The sequence below is a fragment of the Paramormyrops kingsleyae genome, chromosome 3, assembly GCF_048594095.1.
Source record: "Paramormyrops kingsleyae isolate MSU_618 chromosome 3, PKINGS_0.4, whole genome shotgun sequence".
Taxonomy (NCBI): domain Eukaryota; kingdom Metazoa; phylum Chordata; class Actinopteri; order Osteoglossiformes; family Mormyridae; genus Paramormyrops; species Paramormyrops kingsleyae.
This window is the reverse complement of record NC_132799.1, coordinates 27,753,122-27,775,150: the sequence shown is the minus strand read 5'-3', so window position 1 is coordinate 27,775,150 and position 22,029 is coordinate 27,753,122. Positions and strand designations below refer to the sequence as shown.

The window sequence follows — 22,029 nt, the reverse complement described above, 5'->3', positions numbered from 1 at the left end:
GATAAAGTCAGGGCAATCCGCTTGTCTCATAGCCAGAAATTAGCCACAAGTTAAATTTCACACTCAAACAGTTAGACATTGTTGATTAGCCTGTGGATCACATGGGCTTCTCCGTGAAACTGACAGCTGGCAGATGCTGCAGGGATCATGATCCCCGTGTCCATTTCTGCTTAGTGTCTGTTTTTTTCGCTCCTGCCAGTAAACAAAACGTCCGAATGGAGGAATGTTCGGCCCGCAGAACCTCCCACTCCCGTTCCCAGCCCTGGGCCCCTAACAATACCGCGACAGAGGGGTGGAGCTGGCTGTCAGGGCAGCTCACAGAAGGCATGTTTTGTTCTGGCCGTCATCATGCCCCCGTTTCCTCTCCCTCTTCCTCCCGTACCCGACAAGGGCTCTCTGTTCGACGCCGGTCTGTGCCACTTCCTCCGCTGACGCTGCGGCCTCCCTATTGCCGTGTGACAGTGGCCTCCCCATCCTTCCTGGGTGACAGTGCTGTCCGGCCTCCATTTTGCTTTACATAGGGGGTGTAAATCTCACAGGCTGTCATGCACCCAAATCAAACAAAGGCAAAACAATGACGTTCTGCGGAGTGGCTGCGGAAGGAGAAATAATCTGTCGGCCAAAGATAACCCCCCTCCACCCTGTTTGATGCTATCTTTTATTATACCAAACTTGTACCTCTCATCGAAACAAAAAAAAAGATAAATCCTTTATTTGCCATTTGCACAAGTACATTAGAATTCTTTACTTCGCCTGCTCCATATAAACAGGGTCGGAGACCTCTAGTGTATAATGTTTGGGTAAACCTTCTTTGTCTTGTTATTTCTGTCGAGGACTTCCCTGACGGCGTCGCAGTTCACACCTGCAGGTCCCCGTGGTGCCAGTGTTGGTCACGTACCCTGGTCGCTCAGTGCCAGCTGGTTAATGGAGTCTTACACGGACACGCACAGCGGCGCAGGGTCAAATGAGCCAGCAACATGAATAACACCATTAACCGCTGTACCCCGGGTAAAAATAGAGGTACACGGACCCCCCCCCCCCCCCTCCGGGCCCACGCGTGCCATGGCGCAGTGCCGATCCACCTCACTGTGTACGCCGGTAACCGCGGGAAATCGTACGTACCGCGGAGCGATAAACTTGAGAACTCGAGCTTCACATCGCTAACAAGGGAATTCTGTTTTGTGTTTTGCGTTGCTTAGGCAGGAGAAATCTGATCCCAGAACTGCTATCTTGGTCCGGCTGAAACCTAGAGCCAGGGGCTACAAGGTGTAATAGAATCATGCTCTGTCACTGATATAACTCAGTGAGATGAGGGGTGACGGGCTCTCAAAATAAGGAAGATCATCATCCCAAATACCAGCAATGTGACTTCAGCCCATTAAATACTTTGATTTTGCAGGTGCGTTTAGGTCAGTGATAGTTTGTTGTGGGTCAAAGCAGGTAGACTTCAGCATCTTTTTTTTTAAAAAAAAAAAAAGACAATAAGAGTTTTTTTTTCCCCCAAGTATTTTAATAGAACAGTGATTTATTTAATTCATAGACACTGCACTGGACTAAACAACTTCGTGTTTTTCATAGGTTTTCAGTATCTTACATAAGTTGTCCATAGAACAAGCTGTTTGAACGAATTTAAACTATTTGTAATCATCATAATTTACTGAATTCACACGAGCTGATGTACATTAAGCTACAGCTTCTCGAAAAGTCTCTCGGGTTTTTCCACAAACGGACCTGCACAGGGAGATGTGGCCTGCCTCTGTCACAGTAAAAACCCGCCCCCCCCCCCCCCCCCCCCCCCCCACCCCCCCACCCCCCACCCCACTGCATGCATGCAATTCTCCAAATGTACCCATTTACTCTCTTAGGAAAAAAAAAAGAGGAAAACCTGGAAATACTGAAAGCCAGAACCGTAACTAAAACAAAGCGCAGGGAACAATAACGAAAAAGCTGAAACAGCTAAACTCAGATAAATATTTTTACAACACAGAAGAACAACTCACAGCACACAGGCACTAAACACAGTCATTAACAGGTTAAAAAAAAAACCAAAACAAACATTGGATTCCTAAATACAGCCATCATCTTATTTAAATATGCATTTTCTTGATACAAAGATGAACTTTACAAAAAAGCCTTGCATAAGTCAGGAAATCATGGGAATGTTTCTCCCCGGTTCGGAATGACCCAATTTGATCCCAGCACAAGTTCTCCTCTCAACACATGACACCAGTGCTTACAAGCCTAACTCGCCCTTGTCCTGTTTTGGTCTATGGGCTGCAGGCGTAATTTCACCTACAGCCCTGCAGGTGCCACTGTTGAGCGATGAGAAGGGCCCAGTCGTCTAGCCCACCTGACGGAATAGAATCCAGTTTGGCATTCCTGCTAATGTGGCAGAGCAGGGATCGAACTCAGGTTGCTGATGGTAATCTCCCCCTCTCTCTTTGGCCAGTGTGCCGCTGGAGAATTTTGGCAGTGCTCTTCAAACGAGCAGCGCAATTAATGGTACGAAGCTGCGAAGCTGCCGAACGCTACAAATTTCAAGAAACATTTCATTCATTCATTCGCTCGTTCGTTCGTATGCAACGCCAAGTAAGTGACGTATCGTTTTACATGATTCCTTATGTTCCTTGTGTGACGGTTTGAGATTCTGCATAAGTAATCTGTGCTTTTGTAATCATAAGGTTTTTTTTATATGATTTATTGTCTGTGAAGCGGCAAACAAATCCCACTCCATCCCTCTAACACCTGCGAGAAACTATCAGGAAAAAAGGGGAACTGCAGATGAAAGGTGGACCGGGAACCAGCCCGAGTGCTTTGAAGTGTTCCGGCTTATCCGCAGGCCAGGCGTGAAAAGCTGCGCTAAGTGTTCAGAGAGCCTCCTGTCATCGGTGTCACCGTTCCAGCTACTGTAGCACTTTCCATTGCTCCTTGTAGCTCCCCCGCATTACAATTAACCTCATGAAATCAGCTGAGAAATTTTAAAAAATAAATCAATTAGGGGGCTCTCCCACATCACGACCGACATACGCTAATCGGAGGAAAACGGCGACGGTCCCACCACTTCACGTCTTTGTTAGGCTGCCGTAAACCTTAATTTCTGGATTCTGTGTGACGCTCCGGAACCCTCTACAGGAGGCATGCTTGTGAAACGCATGGACCCTCCCCCCCCCCATGCAGGAAAATGTAAATCCACCCGCAATTAAACCATTATAATAAAAACCAGACAAAACCCACTGGAACGGGGTATACTGGGCTATGTTCACAAAGCCAGCATTGGGGGAGGGTGGATAATGATTAAGATTTAGACGGCCCAGACAAAAACATCATGAATGATGTCGAAGATAATCATGTTGGCCGGTCTATAAGAGTCCCGTTAAGGGTACTGCACGTCCTAGTAGAGAAGGGTAAGGCCTGAGGTGGACTTAGGCGCTGAGGGACACAAAAGCCGGCTTTGAACGAACCTTTATTGCTCATGCTGAACGGGAGCGCCGGGCCATCGGATTCACAAAATGCAGACAACGTTTTAAGGACATGCACGAGGATGGCCTTTAAGTCACTTACACAAACACATAACAGCTATTAGTATCAAAAGTCTGTCTCCCCCCGCACAGCATCGAAAGTCACATTAAAGACTTCTCCGCTCGTGTCCACAAATTAACTTTTACAAAAATGGCCTCTCCCCCCCACCCAAGTCATAACGACGAGATATATATATATATATATATATATATTTAAAGACACGCAATGTTGCAAAAATAATTCTCTTCTAAGAGTATAGGAAATGATGCTGAAAGTTGAGTGGTGCTCACCAGTCAGCCGTCCCCAGGGAAACAAGGCCATGCTGTCATTGGTTCTGTTTTGTGCACCAGGGCCGACCTGGAGACGCACGCTATATTCCAACACGACGCCCTATGTGTCAAAAAATAAATCTAGTCTGGCTTTCCGGTCGTGGCGATCCCTCCACTCTCCAGCAGGTGGGGTTCGGGGGGGTTGGGATGTAGGTGTACGGGATGGGGTCTTTCCTGGCCGTGGCCGGTTCAAGGTGCGAGTCTATAGCGCCGACACGCGGACAATGTTGCTCTGCAAGTAGTCAGCCGAGCTGGTGGACTCGTCACCCTCGGGGGTGGTGACGGGAGGGGTGGGCATGCTGATGATGGCCGCCGTGAGGAATGGCTGGTCGCAGTTCAGCTGTGCCGTCTCGTCCAGCTTGGCATTCAGGCTCGCCCGGCTGCCCGGCCAGAGAGTGGTGGGGGGGGGGCAAACAAGAAGGATGGGGGAGTGGCTGTTAAATGACACACCTCAATCGGTAGCGAGCAACCGCAGACCATAAGGGGGGTGAAGACCATGAGGTCCCCCCCGTGATGGCTGATTTCACATCTCACTTGTCCTGTCTGCTTTTTTTTTTCTGCTACAGGGTGACGGGAAGCCTAGACTCCCCCCAGTTTGCCTGTCTGAAGATGAGTTGCGTAAATAAAACATCTAAGTTAGAAACGGTTGGTTTGACTAAAGCGATGTACATTTGAGAGAGCAGGATAAGGGCCTTGATCGAGGGCCCTATGATGTCACTCTGACATCATCGGACGACCTACCGATTATGGGCAGAGAGCCACACCCGTCTGTCCCCAAAAGGTCATTGTGTCACGCTGCATCCGTTGCAGAAATCAGCAGAGAGGGACACGTCTGCCTGCTTGATTAAATCTGATTGCTGTTGATTGGGTCGTTCCAGTTGCAGTGGCCGTACCTGTTGGAGAGCGGCCTCTCCTGGATCTGGATGGTGCTCAGCTCCTGTATGCTGCCGTGCCGGTCCGCGCCCGTGGTCGAGTTGGGCACGTGGAAGCTCTTCCTCTTGTTCCGCCGGGAGCAGCAGGAGGAGAGGCCGTGCTGCGAGGAGGAGACGGAGGAGGAGCGCGACCTGGCCTGGTTCGTCAGCGACACCTCCATGCAGCTCGACTCGTACGTTTGCTCATCCACAAACTCGTGATTCTGGAAGGGGGGGGGGTTGGTTAGTGCAGACAGACGGACTAAGCAAACTGAGGCATCTGCGGGAGACAAATGAGGTTGGCAGCGGGGGGGGGGGGGGAGGGCGGTGGGTGACACGTTGGGGACGAGCGAGCGGGGCAGGCGGCGGGGTCAATGTGTCACCCCCCCCCCCCCCAGCAGCTTTGTCCTTCAGAGCGACTTCATAACCGTCTCACTCCCGCACAAAAAAACCTTGATGGACTACGGACAGGGACCCTTCAGCCTCAAGCTGAACTTACTATTTATATCAGGGTTTTGAAAGCAGGTTGTGTAAGCCAACTCACTCTCACCCAGTTCTGTATCCTTTCCTCCACTGCCTCTCCCTGGACGGGCCTTAAACGTCCACCGGGGAATAAGCAAGATTAAATTAATATAAACTCAAAAACAAAACCATGCTGAACAGGACGGTGCTTGTGTGCCGAGGAAGTGGAAATCGGCCGAGAGAGGAGACTGGCATGCCCGTGATTTGCTTGTTGAAAACATTCCCTTTGTTCCCGGAGGCAATGGGGAATCTGAATAATCTATGACAGAGGGGGGCGCATGTCCCGGAATGTGAGAAAATGATAACTCCATTTGAATTTATGGCTGTTTTGCTGATGTCGTCATTTTACCATATATTACCATATATTCTTTGGTATATGAGGGCCCTTAAAATCTGATTCATTCTTAAGGATGCCCGCTCGAGGACCTTGTGCTGATGTAGCCTCGAACGGGCATCTTTAAGAACAAATGAGATTTTAAGGGCCCTCATATACCAAAGAATATAGCATCAGCAGTGCCCATCTAGTGGTGAGACCCCTGGTCTAAACACAGGCCTGTATCTCGATTCCTGTCCCATAATACCACATGGAAGGTAGCCAGTGGGCACTCATTCCCTGGCTGGTGATGTCAGAGCCCCCACAGCCAAGGTGCCTGTGATTAGAGACGGACCCCCACACCCTTCCCTCATTCGCCTGGGAGGACGTCCAGGAGGAAACTGGAACATCTCCGATTGCGGCCCCAGCTGACCGAATACCCGACCTACACTTGCTCTCCCAATAGGGGGATTATGGGAAGGTGGGGTGCGGCAAAGGGGGTCCAGTCCTTGGCTAGTATTGAAGTTTGATGGTGTTCAGCACAGAGGAAATTCACTGACCCAACCCTCCCCCCAGACCCGTGAACCCAGCGCAGGAGAAGAAAGAAGTTTTCAGTGGCCCTCCTTCATTTAAATTCACTTCAGGGGCTCCTTGGAAACGTCGGCAGTGTTGAAACGCGTAACCCTGTGACCTGCATCTCAATGACTGTGCATTGGGCGGCAGTGAGAGTAGCATCACCTCACACACACACACACACACACGTGGGCCGAGTGCCTACCGTGGTCTTCTCCAGGCAGTGCAGCAGGTGATGGTGCTGGTTCTCGAAGGTGGCGCTGGTCTTGGTCACCAGGGCCTGACCCGCCTCCTTCGAAGCCTTTGGACACAAAGAAAGACACGACACGGATTGTCAGCGGAGGTCCACTGAAAAGGCGGCGGGCAGGAGAGAGCCGGGGACTCCACCCAAGGACCGAGTAACACCGTCACAGTGCTACAGCACCACCTCTGTGAGGACAGGGGTGCTGTGGAGATGTCAAGGACGTTGGGATGGTCCGTCTCTGGCTCCCTCCTGCAGCCTCTGATCGTCCCGGCAAGAGAAAACGGAAACATGCCTGTAACTCTGAAGGGTCCCTTATGGCTCAGATTCAGCGTTCCTGACGGACAGCCGGTCCATCCAATAGAAAGCCCCGATTTCACCCAATCGGCTATCAAACCCAGAGCACTCTAGCAGCATGTGACATGGGAATAAGCAAATACGCAGCCTCGTCTAAGCCATGAAGACCCCTCCAAATCCAGCAAATCAAAGGGTGCAACCCAACGACAGGGCAAACGACCGCAGACGCCGTCGGCCGGATGCATGTAACCGAGACCCAGGACTCGGGGCTGGGGGGGCGTACAAGCAGCCGGCCGACACTGCCCCAGCAGTGATCTCCTGTCCCTTCTCGCCCCTCGCCCCCCCTCCCAGAAGCCAGTGAACGTCATGCAGCTCAGACAGTCTCATTCCTCCACGATGCTTTTGGGTGATACCATGGGAGGTTGGGCTGCAAGAACACAGGCTGGGGCCCGGCGACGGCATCGCATGGCTGCTTTGCTCCAAAATGCATGTTAAAAAATGCATGGGAAGAAAACAATAATAAAGACGCAAAAAAACAAGAACGAAAAAAAAAAAAACGGGAAAAGAAGGCATGGCAGTTCCACCGGAGGAGTAAAGGGTGTGTCTGTGGTGCCCCCCCCTCACGGCTACCCCCCTGAAGGCCCCGCTCAAGCCACATGCAGCAGTTGATGAGGGGGGGGGTCATGAGTCACTTTAGACAATGTGGCCCTCCCGCCTGTGGGGGGTGTGAGGGTGGGTCAGTGCTGTGCCAGAGCCAGAGTGCAGCGGTTAGAGACACCACGAAAGCGCTGGCGATGGGGGGGGGCCGCATGGGCGGCGAGGCCCGGGCGCATGCAGCGGCCCGCCGGCGCCGCACCCCGAACCCGCCGACTTCGGCCCGGTTACCTCGTCCAGCCTGTCGCCGAGGAGCCCATTGCGTTTGTACTGCAAATAGGCGCTAGCGCCGCCGATCTTCGCCGCACGAATTCTAGCAAGCCTGGTTTTCTGTTTGAACAAACACACGTCCGTTTAGCCCTCCTACGCTCCCCCGGTGCGGGGTGGGCAGGGGCGGGGGCAGCCCGTCCCTCTGCCGGCTGAAACACACGGCCAAAGCCGCCATTTGGACAGGAAAAAGGGAAACCTGACACGCCCCCTAGCTGTAGAACCAGAGAAACGCGGGGCTCTCTCCTGCTGGTGCCCTAACAGCACAACTACATGACAGATCATACTATTTCATACAATGTCATTTATTAACATGTAATTAACATGTAATTAATGTTTGCATTCACTAACATTATAATCCTTTACAGATCTTTATAAGGGCCTCTGATTGAAAATATACATTTAATTGTAAAGCTAATTATTCAGAGCTCCTGCTGATTTAAGTCACACAAAGTCATGGAGACACACAATAACTGCGACACAAAGAGGCATGGAAAGTATGTACCCTGGGGGGGGGCAACCACACACACACACACACACGCAGGTTTGTGTTCATATCTTTGTGGGGACTCTCCATTCATTTTTATGGGGAAAACTCTAATCCCAACATGACAACCTTAACCCCTACCCAGCCCTAACCTTAACCATAAGTAACCAAACAAAATTCAAGACTTTTGGCATTTTTACTTTTTCGATTTTCGAACAGATCAGAACGTCAAAAAAACATTACATTGTGGGGAACATTTGGTCTCCGCAATGTAATATAAACCTAATCCGCACGCACGCATGCACACACACACACATGCACGCACACACACACACACACACGCGCGCGCGACATGTTTATTTCCACTTCCTCTGTCTTTAACTGCCGAAGGCCTCACTGTGTGAATAGTTACACAGCAAACTCTCGCTGTCCTTTGCATTTCTCCTGAACTCTTGAACATATTTTTAGCTTCTCCTCACTCTCGGTGCTCCCCTTGCTTCATTGAGCATTCCCGGGTTAACTGGAAAAACAGATTATTGTTATTGGGAGCACTGGCCTACTGCTTTCTCAGCTGCGGCCCGCGTGGCACTGGGTGACGTTGTCCTTTTAGCCAAGGGGCCTCCTGTTTAGAGCTAAACCTTCTAAATTAAGAGATGGGAGCCAGAAGCAGGTCTCCATGTGATATCGTGTCGCTTCAGAAATACATCCTCGGGAGGACCCCTGAGAGAGGGCCCCCTGCACCCCCCACCCCGGCCTCAATACCACCCCCACCCGGCCCTGTCCCAAGCATAAAACCAGAGCCACATTTCAGCATAAAAGTCCTCTAACAGTGATAATCACCCCGGCCCTGTCCCAAGCATAAAACCAGAGCCACATTTCAGCATAAGAGTCCTCTAGCAGTGATAATCACCCCGGCCCTGTCCCAAGCATAAAACCAGAGCCACATTTCAGCATAAGAGTCCTCTAGCAGTGATAATCACCCCGGCCCTGTCCCAAGCATAAAACCAGAGCCACATTTCAGCATAAGAGTCCTCTAACAGTGATAATCACCTGGGGCTTTAAGAACAGGGTGGGTGCAGCATATCTGCACAAATAATGTTTCCTGTGTCCCAAGAGGGAAATGCTACACAAACAGGTTACATAATCAGACTAATATGTTTATATACACATATACGTACATATATCAATACAACATACATACACATAAGTCAAAGGAGCAATCACTATGTTCTGTATAAGGAAAGTGAAGCCTGAGGCTATTTTTAAGCTGTCTGAGGTCATTTTGTGACAGCCCATGGGTTAACTTTACATCACACACATGAGGTTTCCCACAATCCACCTGTGCTGCTCTGAAGATTTCTCTCTGGTCTGGGGGATTTTCACCCCCTTTCTCCCAATGCTTCACAGAATGTCACATATCAATTATCTAGAACTGAAAATAATGCCTTTTTCACAGAACACAAATTTAACATTACCCATAGCACCACCCTGGCAGTTATGTGGGACAAATGCAGAAAAAAAGAATCCTGCGCATGGTACCTTTTGGGCTCGACGCTTCTCGGCACGCTGGCTCTGGTGGTAGATGCGGCTGAAGTTGGAGACGATCACGGGGACAGGCAGGGCGATGACCAGGACTCCGCTCAGGGAGCAGATTGAGCCAAAGATCTTTCCCACAATGGTCTTAGGCACCATGTCGCCATACCTGAAACGCAGAGAGGGGAGAGGGGTGGCATCAGAGAGCTATAAATGGTTAGAAATTAAATGAACTTTTCTTCACCCAACCTGAAAAATAAAACCAGTCATGTCAGTTTGTGCTGACTTAATGTTCTAGCAGGTTCCACATGAACATTATATTTAATTGACATGTTCCAGCACAAACACACATGCCACTAAAGTTCATTAGAAAAACAGAAATGCAGCATTGAGTTTAATCAGTGGAGCTGCTTGGATTGTTACTGCTGCTCATGGTGTCTGAATCCATAAAGATACATTTACTCCAAACATAGTAATTCTCTCACAAAGTTGAAGAGTGGAACATCACAAAGACAGCAGAAGAACAGTATCACTCCTGGGGGGTTCCCTCCATCTATATTCTATACTCGCATTCCCTTAAAAGGTGCTCCACCCAAGATCAGATGCTTCTATGGCCTGACATACAGAATTTTTCCAACATCCTCCCAGAAGGAAACAACATGTGGAAATGTCATGAATCACCGCTAGATGAGAAATGTTCCTGGAGCAGAAGATGACACAGCGAAGTTGGAAGGACCAAGGGAAAGTGCCACTCAGCAAAGTGACGGGGGCTTTGCTTGGGATGGGATGGCTCGGAAGTGCCCTCCCCCCCACCCCGGTCCCAGCACTCGTGACCGCTGGGCTGTAAAAAAATGTGCTTAGCCAGGGTTTGGCACGGACAGCGAGGCCCGCACCTCGCCGGGGCTGTCATGGGCTTCCAGGAACGCAAGTGTAAATCCTGCTGTCCCCCGCCAGAAACCCCCCCTCAGCCGCACCACAGACCCCCGATGATGGATGGCAGCCTGCAGGCTCTGCTTGTGTTTCAAACCACGGTAGCTGCTAACCACAGCTGCTGGCGGGATAACGCCTGAGTGATGTCATCACCGAGCGTGTGCTATAACCCCAACAGGGACCGGCTCTCTTCCGGGCCATCGGGGGCCTTGGATTAAAACTGGGAAGGGATTAAAGATGTGGTTGGTTAGACCAGCACCAGTGGATTGTGGGAAACCGTGTGTGTGTGTGTAAATTTAACCCATGGGCAGTCACAGAATGACCTCAGACAGCATAAAATGGCCTCAGGATTCACTTTACTTATACAGGACTGTGATTGTTCCTTTGATTTATATGTATGTAAGCTGTATTGGTATATGTACATATATGTGTGTAAATAAGCATAAGCTTTCCAATTCTCTAATTAGTGATGTAGCTGAGAGTGGAAAATGTATAAATATAATATACTGTGTATGTAGCCGTCTAGATAGAGGTTTTGTATTATGATTCTCTGGATCAGCCATTGATCTCCAAGTGTAGACAGTAAGCTGTCTGCTTATTGACAATCCTCCCTCTGCATCACAGAAGAAGGGGCTTGGATTTGCATCCTCACGATCAGATAATGCCGCTCAATCACCTTTGTTCTAAGACGACCTCCCTGCCATCTTGGAAATCTATGTGATCTATGCCTAAAGCCTCTCCCCCCCCCCCCTGCTGGTATTGCCTGCTAGGCTATGATGCCTTTGCTAATTTGCCTTCCTGTTTGTAATTTTTACGCTGCTCTCTGTCATGTGCTATTAAGTACGACAGCCTCCTAATTAACCCGAGAAGCGATGCAATTTCCTATAATTTCCGTGGGCGGGCGGGCCCCTGGACGGTTACTGGCTTTAGCAGAGCAGGGGACGGGATCCTCAGCGTACAGAAGCTATTTGCTGAGATGAGAATCACTCAATAACAGCATAGGGAAGATGAGAAGGATGCCACCGTTGACATTTCTGATGAATGCCATACTGACACTGAGGCCGGAGTGGGCGGGGCCTCACATGAGCGTCACCAACTGGATGCTGTTAAGCAGCGCAGATACAGGGATCGCAGGCCGTCGCAATTCAAACTGCACTTCACCTTATTCGCATGTAAAAACCAGGAAAGTGAAGGAAAACAGCAGCTCAGACAAGGTGCCTTCATTTAGCTGACATTCTGTGGTAGAGGAACAGTGAGGAGATGGTGACCTTATCAGAGTCAGACACTAAGACCACACTTACCCACTGAAACTCACTGCTACCCACTGTAAGCCACTGTCACCCACTGTATTCCACTGTTATCCACTGTGACTGACTAATAACACTGTAAGCCTTTGGGACCCACTGGGACATACTGTTACTCAGCGTGACCCACTATCCTCTGTGATGCACTGTGACCACTGCTGACCACTAGTACCCGCCGTAACCCACTGTGACCCACTGCTACCCGCCGTGACCCACTGTGACCCACTGCTACCCGCCGTGACCCACTGTGACCCACTGCTACCCGCCGTGACCCACTGTGAGCCGTGTATTCCGGATATCAGCACCAGCTGCTGTCTAATAACGCTGGTCCTACCTGGACATGCAGTGGGTGCTGGATCATTAGCGACTCAGTGAAGCTTCATGGCCAGCTGAACTGAGGACGACCATCGGAGCTGGGGGTCCCCCGCAAGAGCGGCTAATACCTTCGCTGTCCTCTTCTACCTCTGGAGCTTGCAGTAAAATTACATCAAGCCTGACAGGTGATGCGCTTATGTCCAGGGAGCTGTGCAGGTATACAAACCCTCTAGGGTCGTTCAAGTCTTCTCAGAACATGTATGAGTACAGAGCTGGTTGCACTGCAGAACCACCCATACAAGATGCAGCTAATTTGTTATTCCGATCAATGCACAGATAATCAGATCCTTGCCATTAAAGATCTTAGAGAAATCTGCAGCTATGCTTATCGTGATCCTTTCCAACTTCGACTGTAAACTCACAAATGCAGACGCCATCAAAACACTTAAAACCTTATCGATTACAGTCTCTCCTGCTTCTATGATTCACGTCACATTAACGAGACACTGCAGTCGAATGATCCCATCGCTTCAGCCGTTAAAGTAATGAGCTTTCGTAACAGATTCAACTTTAAGTGTTGGCCATAAATTTCGCAACCTTTCGCAAATTTGTAAATATGTCTGAAAGATAAATTCCACCAAGAGTGATATTAAGTTTTTCCCCTTTACCATGTGAAATCCTACATTGTGAAAGAAAATTGTATTACACGCCCCGTGAACAGTGAAATAGCCTTTGTTTTCTTAACTATTTTATCTTCTGCTGTCTCATGGAGAGTCTTTTATTCTGCCGTTGTCTAGAAAAGATTATTTTATTACTTTAGCTGATATTTGGTGCAGTCAGGCTACAGGAATAGTTAATAAAATAGCTGCATTTCAGTGAAAGTGCCACTTAAATCCCAGTAGTACATTAATTGCTACTGGGTGTTCAAGGAGAGTAAAAAAACTGGGCATCCATTAAAATTTCAACGCACAAAAACAGCAGCCCACAGAATTAGATGTATTTTCTTGCCATTTTTTTAGGCAGGTATAAATATTCATAAATCAGCTTCAAACTGAGCTCATTAAGCTGTGCAAACATATCCAGCTAAAACTGACAGCGTTACCTTTCCCAAATGTGAGGCTTTTGCACAATCTTGTTATTTACCAACGCAGTCTGTATAGGATTCACCACGCCTAAAACCGTTTCTTTTCAAGGGAGAAGTATCTCAAATGAATCACACCCATGTAATGATTAAATACACTGTTTAAGGCAGAAAAACACAACAGACACATACTAAGGGCCAATAAATGTGGGTAGATCATCAACTGAAATCTTCTACAAGTTCGCATCAGAAATCATCATCGATTTAGCCCTTCTGGCTGTGAGAACGATTGCTCTTCTGTGGCAAGATCAGTGACTATGGTTTAATGATTGTTTAATTAGAAAGCACTCATCCTATCCCAGCAATCCTAGCCTGAAGCGCTCTCCACTCTCTGCAGATAAGCATCCTGTTTGGGTTTGATGGACTTACTGCCCAAAGCCTGGCTTGCTGGTCAGGTGATAATGATAATCTCTGTGACCTGCTGTCAACATAATGCTGACCTCTGAATTTAACCTTGGACTGGGACTTTTTCTCAATGGATGCAGCATCTCCAGCAGGAGACAGGCAGTGTTGGGGGAAGTTACTCCCAAAAGTAAATCCATTACAGACAGAGACGGAAAGTTCAGGTCCAGGACTCTTTATACTCAACTGGTTGGTTGACACAAAACCTTGGTCTGGATTTGTACTTTCTGGACCTGAACTTTCTACCTCTACCTTTACTTTTGTAAGTAACTTCCCCACCATTGGGGACAAGCAGGACAACAACAAAATTAACAGAAAGCTGGCGATGATGTAAGACACATGTTTTATTTCAAATTCTATTGCATTGGCAGAGATGCGCAACAAGCACTGACAGAGTGATTCATGGAGAGCAGTAAATGTGAGTTGATGAAATCGTCCATCTTGATTAACACAAATAGGATAATTCACCTGAGGCTGCCATCCCATTGGCTCCCGCACAATTGCAGTTTGACATTTAGCATGAGGTGCTAATTTGTGTTCGTGACGAGTTGCATCAGGCTTTTGTTATTGTTATTACTATTATCATTGGGTGCTGTAACGTGGATGCGGACTCGGGGTGAGCATTTAGCTGGCATTCCGCCAGAAGGGCCTGTGTTCTGTCTGCTTCCTCAAGCTCCCCACGGGCACATTCATCATTGTGATGACTGAATGTGTCCATCCTGTTGCTAGTCATCCGCTAATCCAGCTAACCGAGAAATCCTGCTTTGTGGAATCCCCCCCCTTTGACCTTCATCTTTTCCAAGCATTATGGTTTGTGCCAATTCACTGGATCTTCTTGCGATGTGCTAAAAATAAGATCAAAATAAGAAGCTTAAGACTGGCCATTTGTGTTCCGAGTGAAAATTCGGGCTTGATTTGATCAAGAATTCACTAGTTTTTCTAGCGGTCCAGTTTTCTTAGACGTCTCATCCAGCAACAAGGATCAGAGATGTCAATACTCTTCCCTGAGTATCTTCATTGTTCAACTTTCACATCTATAAAGAATTACGGGACAATCATCTTTGAACAATTCAGACACATCAGTGCTCTTGAAGCTTTTTTCTTCTCTTTCACTGTAGCTCTTCCAAATGTAAGTCTGTGATGTATTTTTTGACTGCTGGATTCTTCATTCTGGATGATTGTCCCAAGAAGCCGACAGCTGTCTACAATCTCTATGTCTTAACTCTCAGCACTAAAGTTAAGCTGCTAGTCTTGTGGTCATACCCTGTGGGAGCAAAAACGTGGACGTCCATGGGTCCCCAAGGACCGGGATGGGAAACACTGCCTTACAACATAACATAGCAATGCAAGCTATAACAATCCACACTAAACCATCAATATGGTGTTTTATACTCACGGGGGGGGGGGGGGGCGGGCGTCACGGTAGCACTGTTCCCTCACACCTCCAGGGGTTTGATTTCCATGCATGACTCTGTTTGTGTGGAGTTCCTGCCCCTGGCTTTGTGTATCCACACATTCTCCCCGTGTTTGCGCTGGTTTCCTCTGGGTACTCCAGTAGCTTCCATCAGCCCAATAACGTGCAGCTCGATGAGTCTGGATCTCAATGATTGTCCCTGGAGTGTGACTGTGAGAGCATGTTTGCCCTGAGATGGACAGGTGTGCCCCTGATCTGCCCTGTGCCTCCTGGGACAAGATACAGGCTCATCACCATCTTGTACTGGATAAGCAGCTGGGAGATGGATGGGCATCTTTTAATGAGAAGCTGAATGAATTACAGAAACAAACCTGGTCACATTAGCACCTGTGAGTACGATGTTAGCATCCAGTATCCAGCCCCCGTGTGGTTCCCCCTTGGGATCCCCGTTCTGCTAGCTAATTACGGAGCTCACAGATTTATTTATTTATACACACCTCACAATTTCATACCCGCAGGCCAGCCCTTGATGACACCTTCTCAGCTCCCGGTTTGAAGCAAACTGCGATGTGAGTTCCAGAGCCCACGTTTATGTCCTGCATTACAAACCTGTCAGCCACTAGTGAGGAATTATCACCTTAACGGGCTAAAATAGTGCAGGTTTTATGGCCTTTGGGTTTCCCATTTAAATGGAGACTGAATGCAGTCATTAACGTATGAAGAGAGGAACGGCACCGTCCCATTCAGGAACACACCCTGCTGTGTTTCACACAGGTCTCAGTTCAGTGAGGAAGAGGTATTAATAGTGTGTCCAATGCAGAATGCTGGAAAACGAGGAGGAGGAGGTGTGTGTGTGTGTGTCCTCACTGAGCCCAATGGAGATGTTCAACTTCCCGAAAGCCTATTCTACATATTTTAAAACCATCCATCCAGCCATAGTCCAGGATTGAAGGTGGGGGGGGGGGGGGGGTCTGGAGCCTACTCCAGTCAACAGAAAGGTCACGGCCCCCAGAATGGGAGTCCGGTCAACGACAGAGCACATGTATACACGCTATGGGCAGTCTGGAGACATCAATCAGCCAACGTGTCTTCGAGCTGCAAGACGAAAGCCTTGTGACGCAGAGAGGATAGGCAGACAACACATAATGCGAGCAGAGGCGGGATTCGAACCCGCTGCCCTAGAGGTGTGACTCGACAGCACTGCCCACTGAAGCGCTGTGCCGGCCAAGCGCGCGCAGAACCCGCCACATTCTCTTTCTCACATTCCTGAGTTACACATACACACTCCCACACACGCATCTGTTTAAAGTCACTCACGGGCAAGAACACATATTCTACCGCGGTCGCTGGCGCAGGCAGACAGCTACTCAGCCTTCTGCCGGTCTCACGCGCGATCGTTAGCCTGTGAACAAGCCGTCGCCGCTTCCCCAGCAGAGCTGAGGCCTCTACATCTTTCCACTCTGGGTCAGCAGTCTAGCCTGGGGAGTTTGGTCGCGTCACTCGGTTCTGCATTAGCTTGCGCTTGCTTTAAAACAACTCAAAATAATCAGCATAATAGCGATAATTTCCGGCTGTAAACAGCTCCCTTTGTTTGGTGCACGCGGGCTGAATGCCAACACTCAATTCAGCCAAAGTGGAAAATAACTTGCATAACAATTACTGCAACTATGATAATAGCAACGAAATAGAGTTTTTCCTGCTTCTAGCGTCCGGGTGGCTGGGGTCTTCTACCCTGAGGGCTGCCCTCCGAGTCGCCTTAAAAACATTCCCCGTGTCCCAGAGTGATAAAGCCAATGACTGATTATATCCATTACAGGGAGGCAGTAAATGCACCCACTCCCCCCATAGCCTGAGAACACTGCGGCCCCGGGGGGGGGGTTACTAAAGGTCTATGAGGATGGCAGACTTACCGAACACTAAAAGGCCGTGACGGCTGTACGTCTCCAACGAGACGCCCATTAAGGCAGCTTCATGTGGGATTTCGAACTTTCCGTAAGTTAAACTACGTCACGTTCGCGGCTTGCTGCTCACCTGCCCCTTTCTCTGCGATAAAATGTTTAGGAATCCCGACGTCAGCCAGCGCAGCCTTGCGATGGACATGCTAGATGGATGATTCCCAATCCGGTCCTCTGGGACCTACAGACAGTCCGTATTTTTGCTCCCGCCAACAAAAATGTGGACTGTCTGGCAGGGAGCTGGGAGGGAGCAAAAACATGGACTGTCTGTGGTTCCCTGAGGACTGGACTGGGAAACACTGGGCTAGAGGGATTTAGCAAAAAAAGATCCAGGGCATATAAAATGGATGGATGGACTAAGAAAACTTTTGCATGAGATGAATCGACCGTAGTTGATGCACTTTCAACTCACTTAACAGATTAAACACTAATCAACTGCCTATACAGCCCAAAGGGGACCAATGAATTCTACTAAAGACCAATTTAAAAGCCTTCAGCGTTTATTGCTAACCACGGAGAAGGACGATGGAAGGTTCACAGGTAGAAGCACGCTGACTGCCATGGCAACCGGCAGAGGAGCGCGTGACGACCAGGACGACATGGCCAGACCGCAGGGGTGTCACGTCATGGCTGATCAAACGGGCTGATGGGAAGTCGCCGCGGGCGGTGTGAGAGATGAAGGAGACTGGCGGGGGGGGGGGGGGGGGGACCAGGATGGAGATCGGGAGGGGTGTGTCACGGCAGGGCAGGGAGCCCGAGCGGACGGCTCATTACCCGCGCGACGGTCGCACCGGTAGAAGGTGACTTTGTGTTGGGGGGACTTATCGCAAGGTGCTGACGCGCTCGCGGCCTCTCAAGCTCGGCGCAGACGCCATCGACCAGTAAGGAGCCGCGACGGCTGATGTAACGGCCAAGGCTTCCTCCGCCCGCCTCCCCTTGCAGCGCGACGTACGCCGGCCCTGACAGACCACTCCCAAAAACGGCGAGGCGGCATCAGGGTGCCGTGCAGGACGCACTGTGCTCATGCTGAGCCCCAGGGTGGCAGCGCTGACTCGGCCTGAGTCCAGGTCTCACGGATCTGCCTCTCACCACTGCCCCCCCCATCCATTCCCTGATGGAGCGATGAGGACAGAGTCAGATGCATGCTGGGAAAAACAGGAAAAGCCAGAAAAGGGGGAATTGAGGAGTATAAAGATCGAAATATGTTCTTCTGGCCCTGGCTCTGTTTGTCTTTATTTATTACAGATTACTAGAAAAAACCCCAAGAGCATCTGAGACCTCAGCTTTCAATCCTTTTTTAATTAATCGTGTGCGTTTAACAACACAGCACCCGAGCAGCACACTAAATGTCAATCGGAGACAGGGCGAGCCTCTCTCTGACAGCAACGTTGCCTAAGCGTTGGACAAAAGTTCCCGTTTGCCGGTCCGCTGAGTGAGATGTCGGTCGGCAGGAAGTGACACTTTCCGTGTGTGAAAGATGGCCGCGCCGTGATGCTCGGTGTGGCACGTCCAGCGACCACATCACAATTCCAGCTCGCCGACACCATGAGTCAAGCAAAGACTGCAGCTTGATGCAAGACCCCCGGAAAACCCTTCACCACTCATAGTCTGTTAGCGAAAACCTCCCAGACTCATCTCCATCGTCTGTCGGTGCCTCTGAATGACAGCAAATGGCCCTGTGTGTTTCTGTTGAATTAATGATACATTAAGGACATTTTTCTTAATTGACAATTTGACAAATGGCCGAACGGCTGACAACAGAGCTGAACTGTATATATTTGTGTTGTTTTCTTGCCTCTTTGTAAATGTCTTACTATCTGACGTCGTCAGAAGAGGCTCGTGAGATAAGGATAGCCGGCGGGGCGGAAAGATCGATTTCTATCACGGTGAGTCTACTGGCGCTTATGTTATGGAAGTCGCATCGACTGTAAAACCGTCCAAATCCAAAACAGCTCCAACCGGATTTGACAGAGTGCCAGGGCGCTGTCATAGGGGAAGGGCGGAATTTAGAAAGAGGCCGGTGGTTCGGGCTTGATGCCGGACGGCTCCCCTGAGGACACTTGGATGAATTTTGGATGACTCGCGAACCCGCTCCTGATTGGGGAGAAATTGGCCATTCTTAAAGGAGCTTTGGGGGGGGGGGGGTTAGGGACTGACACTCCAGTCCCAAAGGTCCTAATGAGCGCTGATTAGCCTGGTTATGCTGGACAGTGTCTATGTCAGGCAGCAAAGCATCCTGAGATACTGCTCTGCAACCTTCGGCTTCAACTTCTATGAAGGCGACTGCTGTCAGTCATGTGCAGCTAGTCATTTTTCAACAGTATAGCTAATTGCAATGACACACATTGACTCGTAGCGATTGGGCAGAAGCCAGTTACATAACAGGTGCACTTCGGTGCTCCGTGATGACATCATTTCGGTGCGCTGGAGTAGCATGACAGATAAGTCTTTCTCGTTGCCCAGATTGAGAGGTCACGAGATCTCTCGATGCAAACACCCCATTACACTGACAGGCTTGGGACAGTCCCATGATTGCAACGTTCTAGGTGGGGGAGGGGGGGGGGGGGGAATTTGGGGAGGGGTGCCCTCATTCAAAAAAAGAATGTGTACAATTTTAGGTCAGACATTTATAACGGTCAGACCAGTTAATGTGTAGGAATTAAAAAGGGAAAAGTTAAATATAGCGGTCTGACACAGAGAATGGGACCACAGAATAAGAGCCATTTGGTAAATGGAGCCCTTTGCTGAAATGCGGTCTCAGTCCACCGACGCCATCAATTCACCTGACACGCCGCCGCCACGGGGCCCAGACGCTTAGCGGATTAATGATCGCGTTCTGTGGCATGACCGAGAGATTAAAAATGGATTAAATCACTACGGTTATTGATTATCCTGGAGGGGATCGAGAGACGACGCGTTCTCGGACATGCAGAAACCTCAAGGGGGCTGATTCGCTGTTGCCATGGGCGTTGCCGGGGTCGGTGACCCGGTGGGCACGCCCCGTCCGGTCCGTGTGTTACGACGAGCTCTGGCGGTACCGGAACAGCCTGCGCATCACGTCTAGCCACCACCTGCCCGGACGCAATCTGTTTCGGGTCCTCTGGTATTGATTCCCTGCCGCGCCCACGGACGGAGGTGCATAAATTAGTTTGGAAGGAAGCGGAGCTGCGTGTGCGGAGCCGCGGGAGGAGAGCGAGGAAGACGCGCCCTCCGCTCTGAGTCGGCGGAACAGCACCTGCGTCGTCCCAGGGCCTCCACCCAGGGGGACAAGCTGAGTAAGGGACAGACAGACAGATGCTCACATTTGGATACTTCATTGGCTATGAAGTGTGACAGGCACCCACACCTGCCAATCGGCAGAAGGGGAGGGACCTGTGAAAGGTAAAGACCAAATAGGCTCGGTTTCCATGGCGAAAGCGGAGCTCTATCGACCGAAGCGGGGGCAGGCCCCAACCGCGAAGATATGGCTATATATCAGCTGCCCTGGCGAATCTGGAATGATTCTTGTGGACGGTTCCTGCTCGTTACTGTTTCATGAGAAAGCGCTGCGGGCTGCAGCAGGAGACGATTTGGACAATCTATCAACAGGCTTCTCCTGCGCCATAGGTCAACTGCCTTACAGGACTGAAATAAAATAAGTGTTTAACGTGGATTCGATATCTGGCCTCGATGCTGGACGCGGCCTGTTCTTGAGCAACTAGAAGCTATGATATCAAGCACCCAGACAAACACGTGCACAAGTGTCACTTGTCAGGTTTTCTGTTTTGTCATAAATTACATGAGACCTACTTCTCCTTCGGATCACTTGGTAGATCCGATCCAGCCATAACGACCAATGGGGTCCAGGATCAGTTCCGATCACTGCTATCCCAGCCAGACCTAGAACCTCAAAAGCTTTTAATGCATGAATGATGTTTGTGATTCACCAGCCCTCCGTTTCATTCTCCTCGTGCGTCTATGCCCCACACCACATGACCTAACAGGTGTTTGCGCCAGGAACGATCAGCCGGTCGTCCCAAATAGAAGACACCTTCATCCATCTTTACGGCACTCGTTTGCAGGGCAGGCTGCTGAGGTTCTGATCCATCTATTTTATTCAGATGGAGTCCTTATGCAGAAGGAACGCTCCCAGGTCATCCTTCACGGTTCACATGGACCCAGATCATTGGCTGATCTATCTCTGTTGGCACTACTAGTCAAAATGGAGCAGCAAACTTTCTGTACAGGACTGGAGACTCATTCTTATTGCTTTGCAAGGGGTTCTGGTTTGGACTGAGGTGTTTTGCACGGCTGCTTTGCCTCACTCTGCAGACAGAGGGCGCTTTTCAACATGGTGGACAATGACTGACTGAGCCCCACCCACTCCAGCAGCACCATTACACCAAATTAACATGTTTCAGATGGGAGTTTGACTATCACCAGCCACACCCTCAAAAGACGTTCACTTCCAGGTTAAAACCCCGTCATTTTTCATTATTTCTTTGGCGTAAAGGAATCTATCTTTTTTATTATGGAACGCATACATATCGGCATTAGGGAGGATGACAAGAAGCGCATGTTGTCGCTTTGAATTCTGGGTGTGAGGCTGACTATTGACCACTAGGGGGCCGTCTCATACTGAAAACTCCTTCAACACGCAAAAGCACAAGCAAATAAACACTATATATCTATTATATATACGTAGATGCACACAAATCCTGCAAACTTTTTTCCCCCACACAAAGACCACCGGCATGAGACATAAATAATGAAAATCGGAATGATTCAGCAAATGATAGATTTGCCTTTTCCCTCCTGTAAATGACGACTATAAATCTAAAGCGGAGAAAGTCAGGAGCCTGAAATGTCAAGCCCAGCGCCGAGGAGTCTGCACGGCCTAAAAGGATTAACTGCGAAGGCACTAGCTGGAGCCCGCAGCCAAT

General features: G+C 49.5%; 1 protein-coding gene across 2 annotated transcripts in view; it reads right to left on the bottom strand.

Annotated features, from left to right (window-relative positions):
- Positions 1-3,445: 3,445 nt before the first annotated feature.
- kcnd2 (potassium voltage-gated channel, Shal-related subfamily, member 2) overlaps positions 3,446-22,029 on the bottom strand; it is a 98,498-nt gene continuing 79,914 nt past the window's right edge. Inside the window, exons 2-6 of one of the 2 annotated variants that reach the window (XM_023812757.2) lie at positions 9,653-9,815; positions 7,591-7,689; positions 6,373-6,468; positions 4,742-4,983; positions 3,446-4,228 (exon numbers count right to left, since the gene is read on the bottom strand). In XM_023812757.2, the coding sequence (XP_023668525.1) occupies positions 4,051-4,228; positions 4,742-4,983; positions 6,373-6,468; positions 7,591-7,689; positions 9,653-9,815 (778 nt within the window). In that variant the 3' untranslated portion in view covers positions 3,446-4,050. The remainder of the gene's footprint in view (positions 4,229-4,741; positions 4,984-6,372; positions 6,469-7,590; positions 7,690-9,652; positions 9,816-22,029) is intronic. The other variant, XM_023812758.2, reaches the window with a different exon arrangement.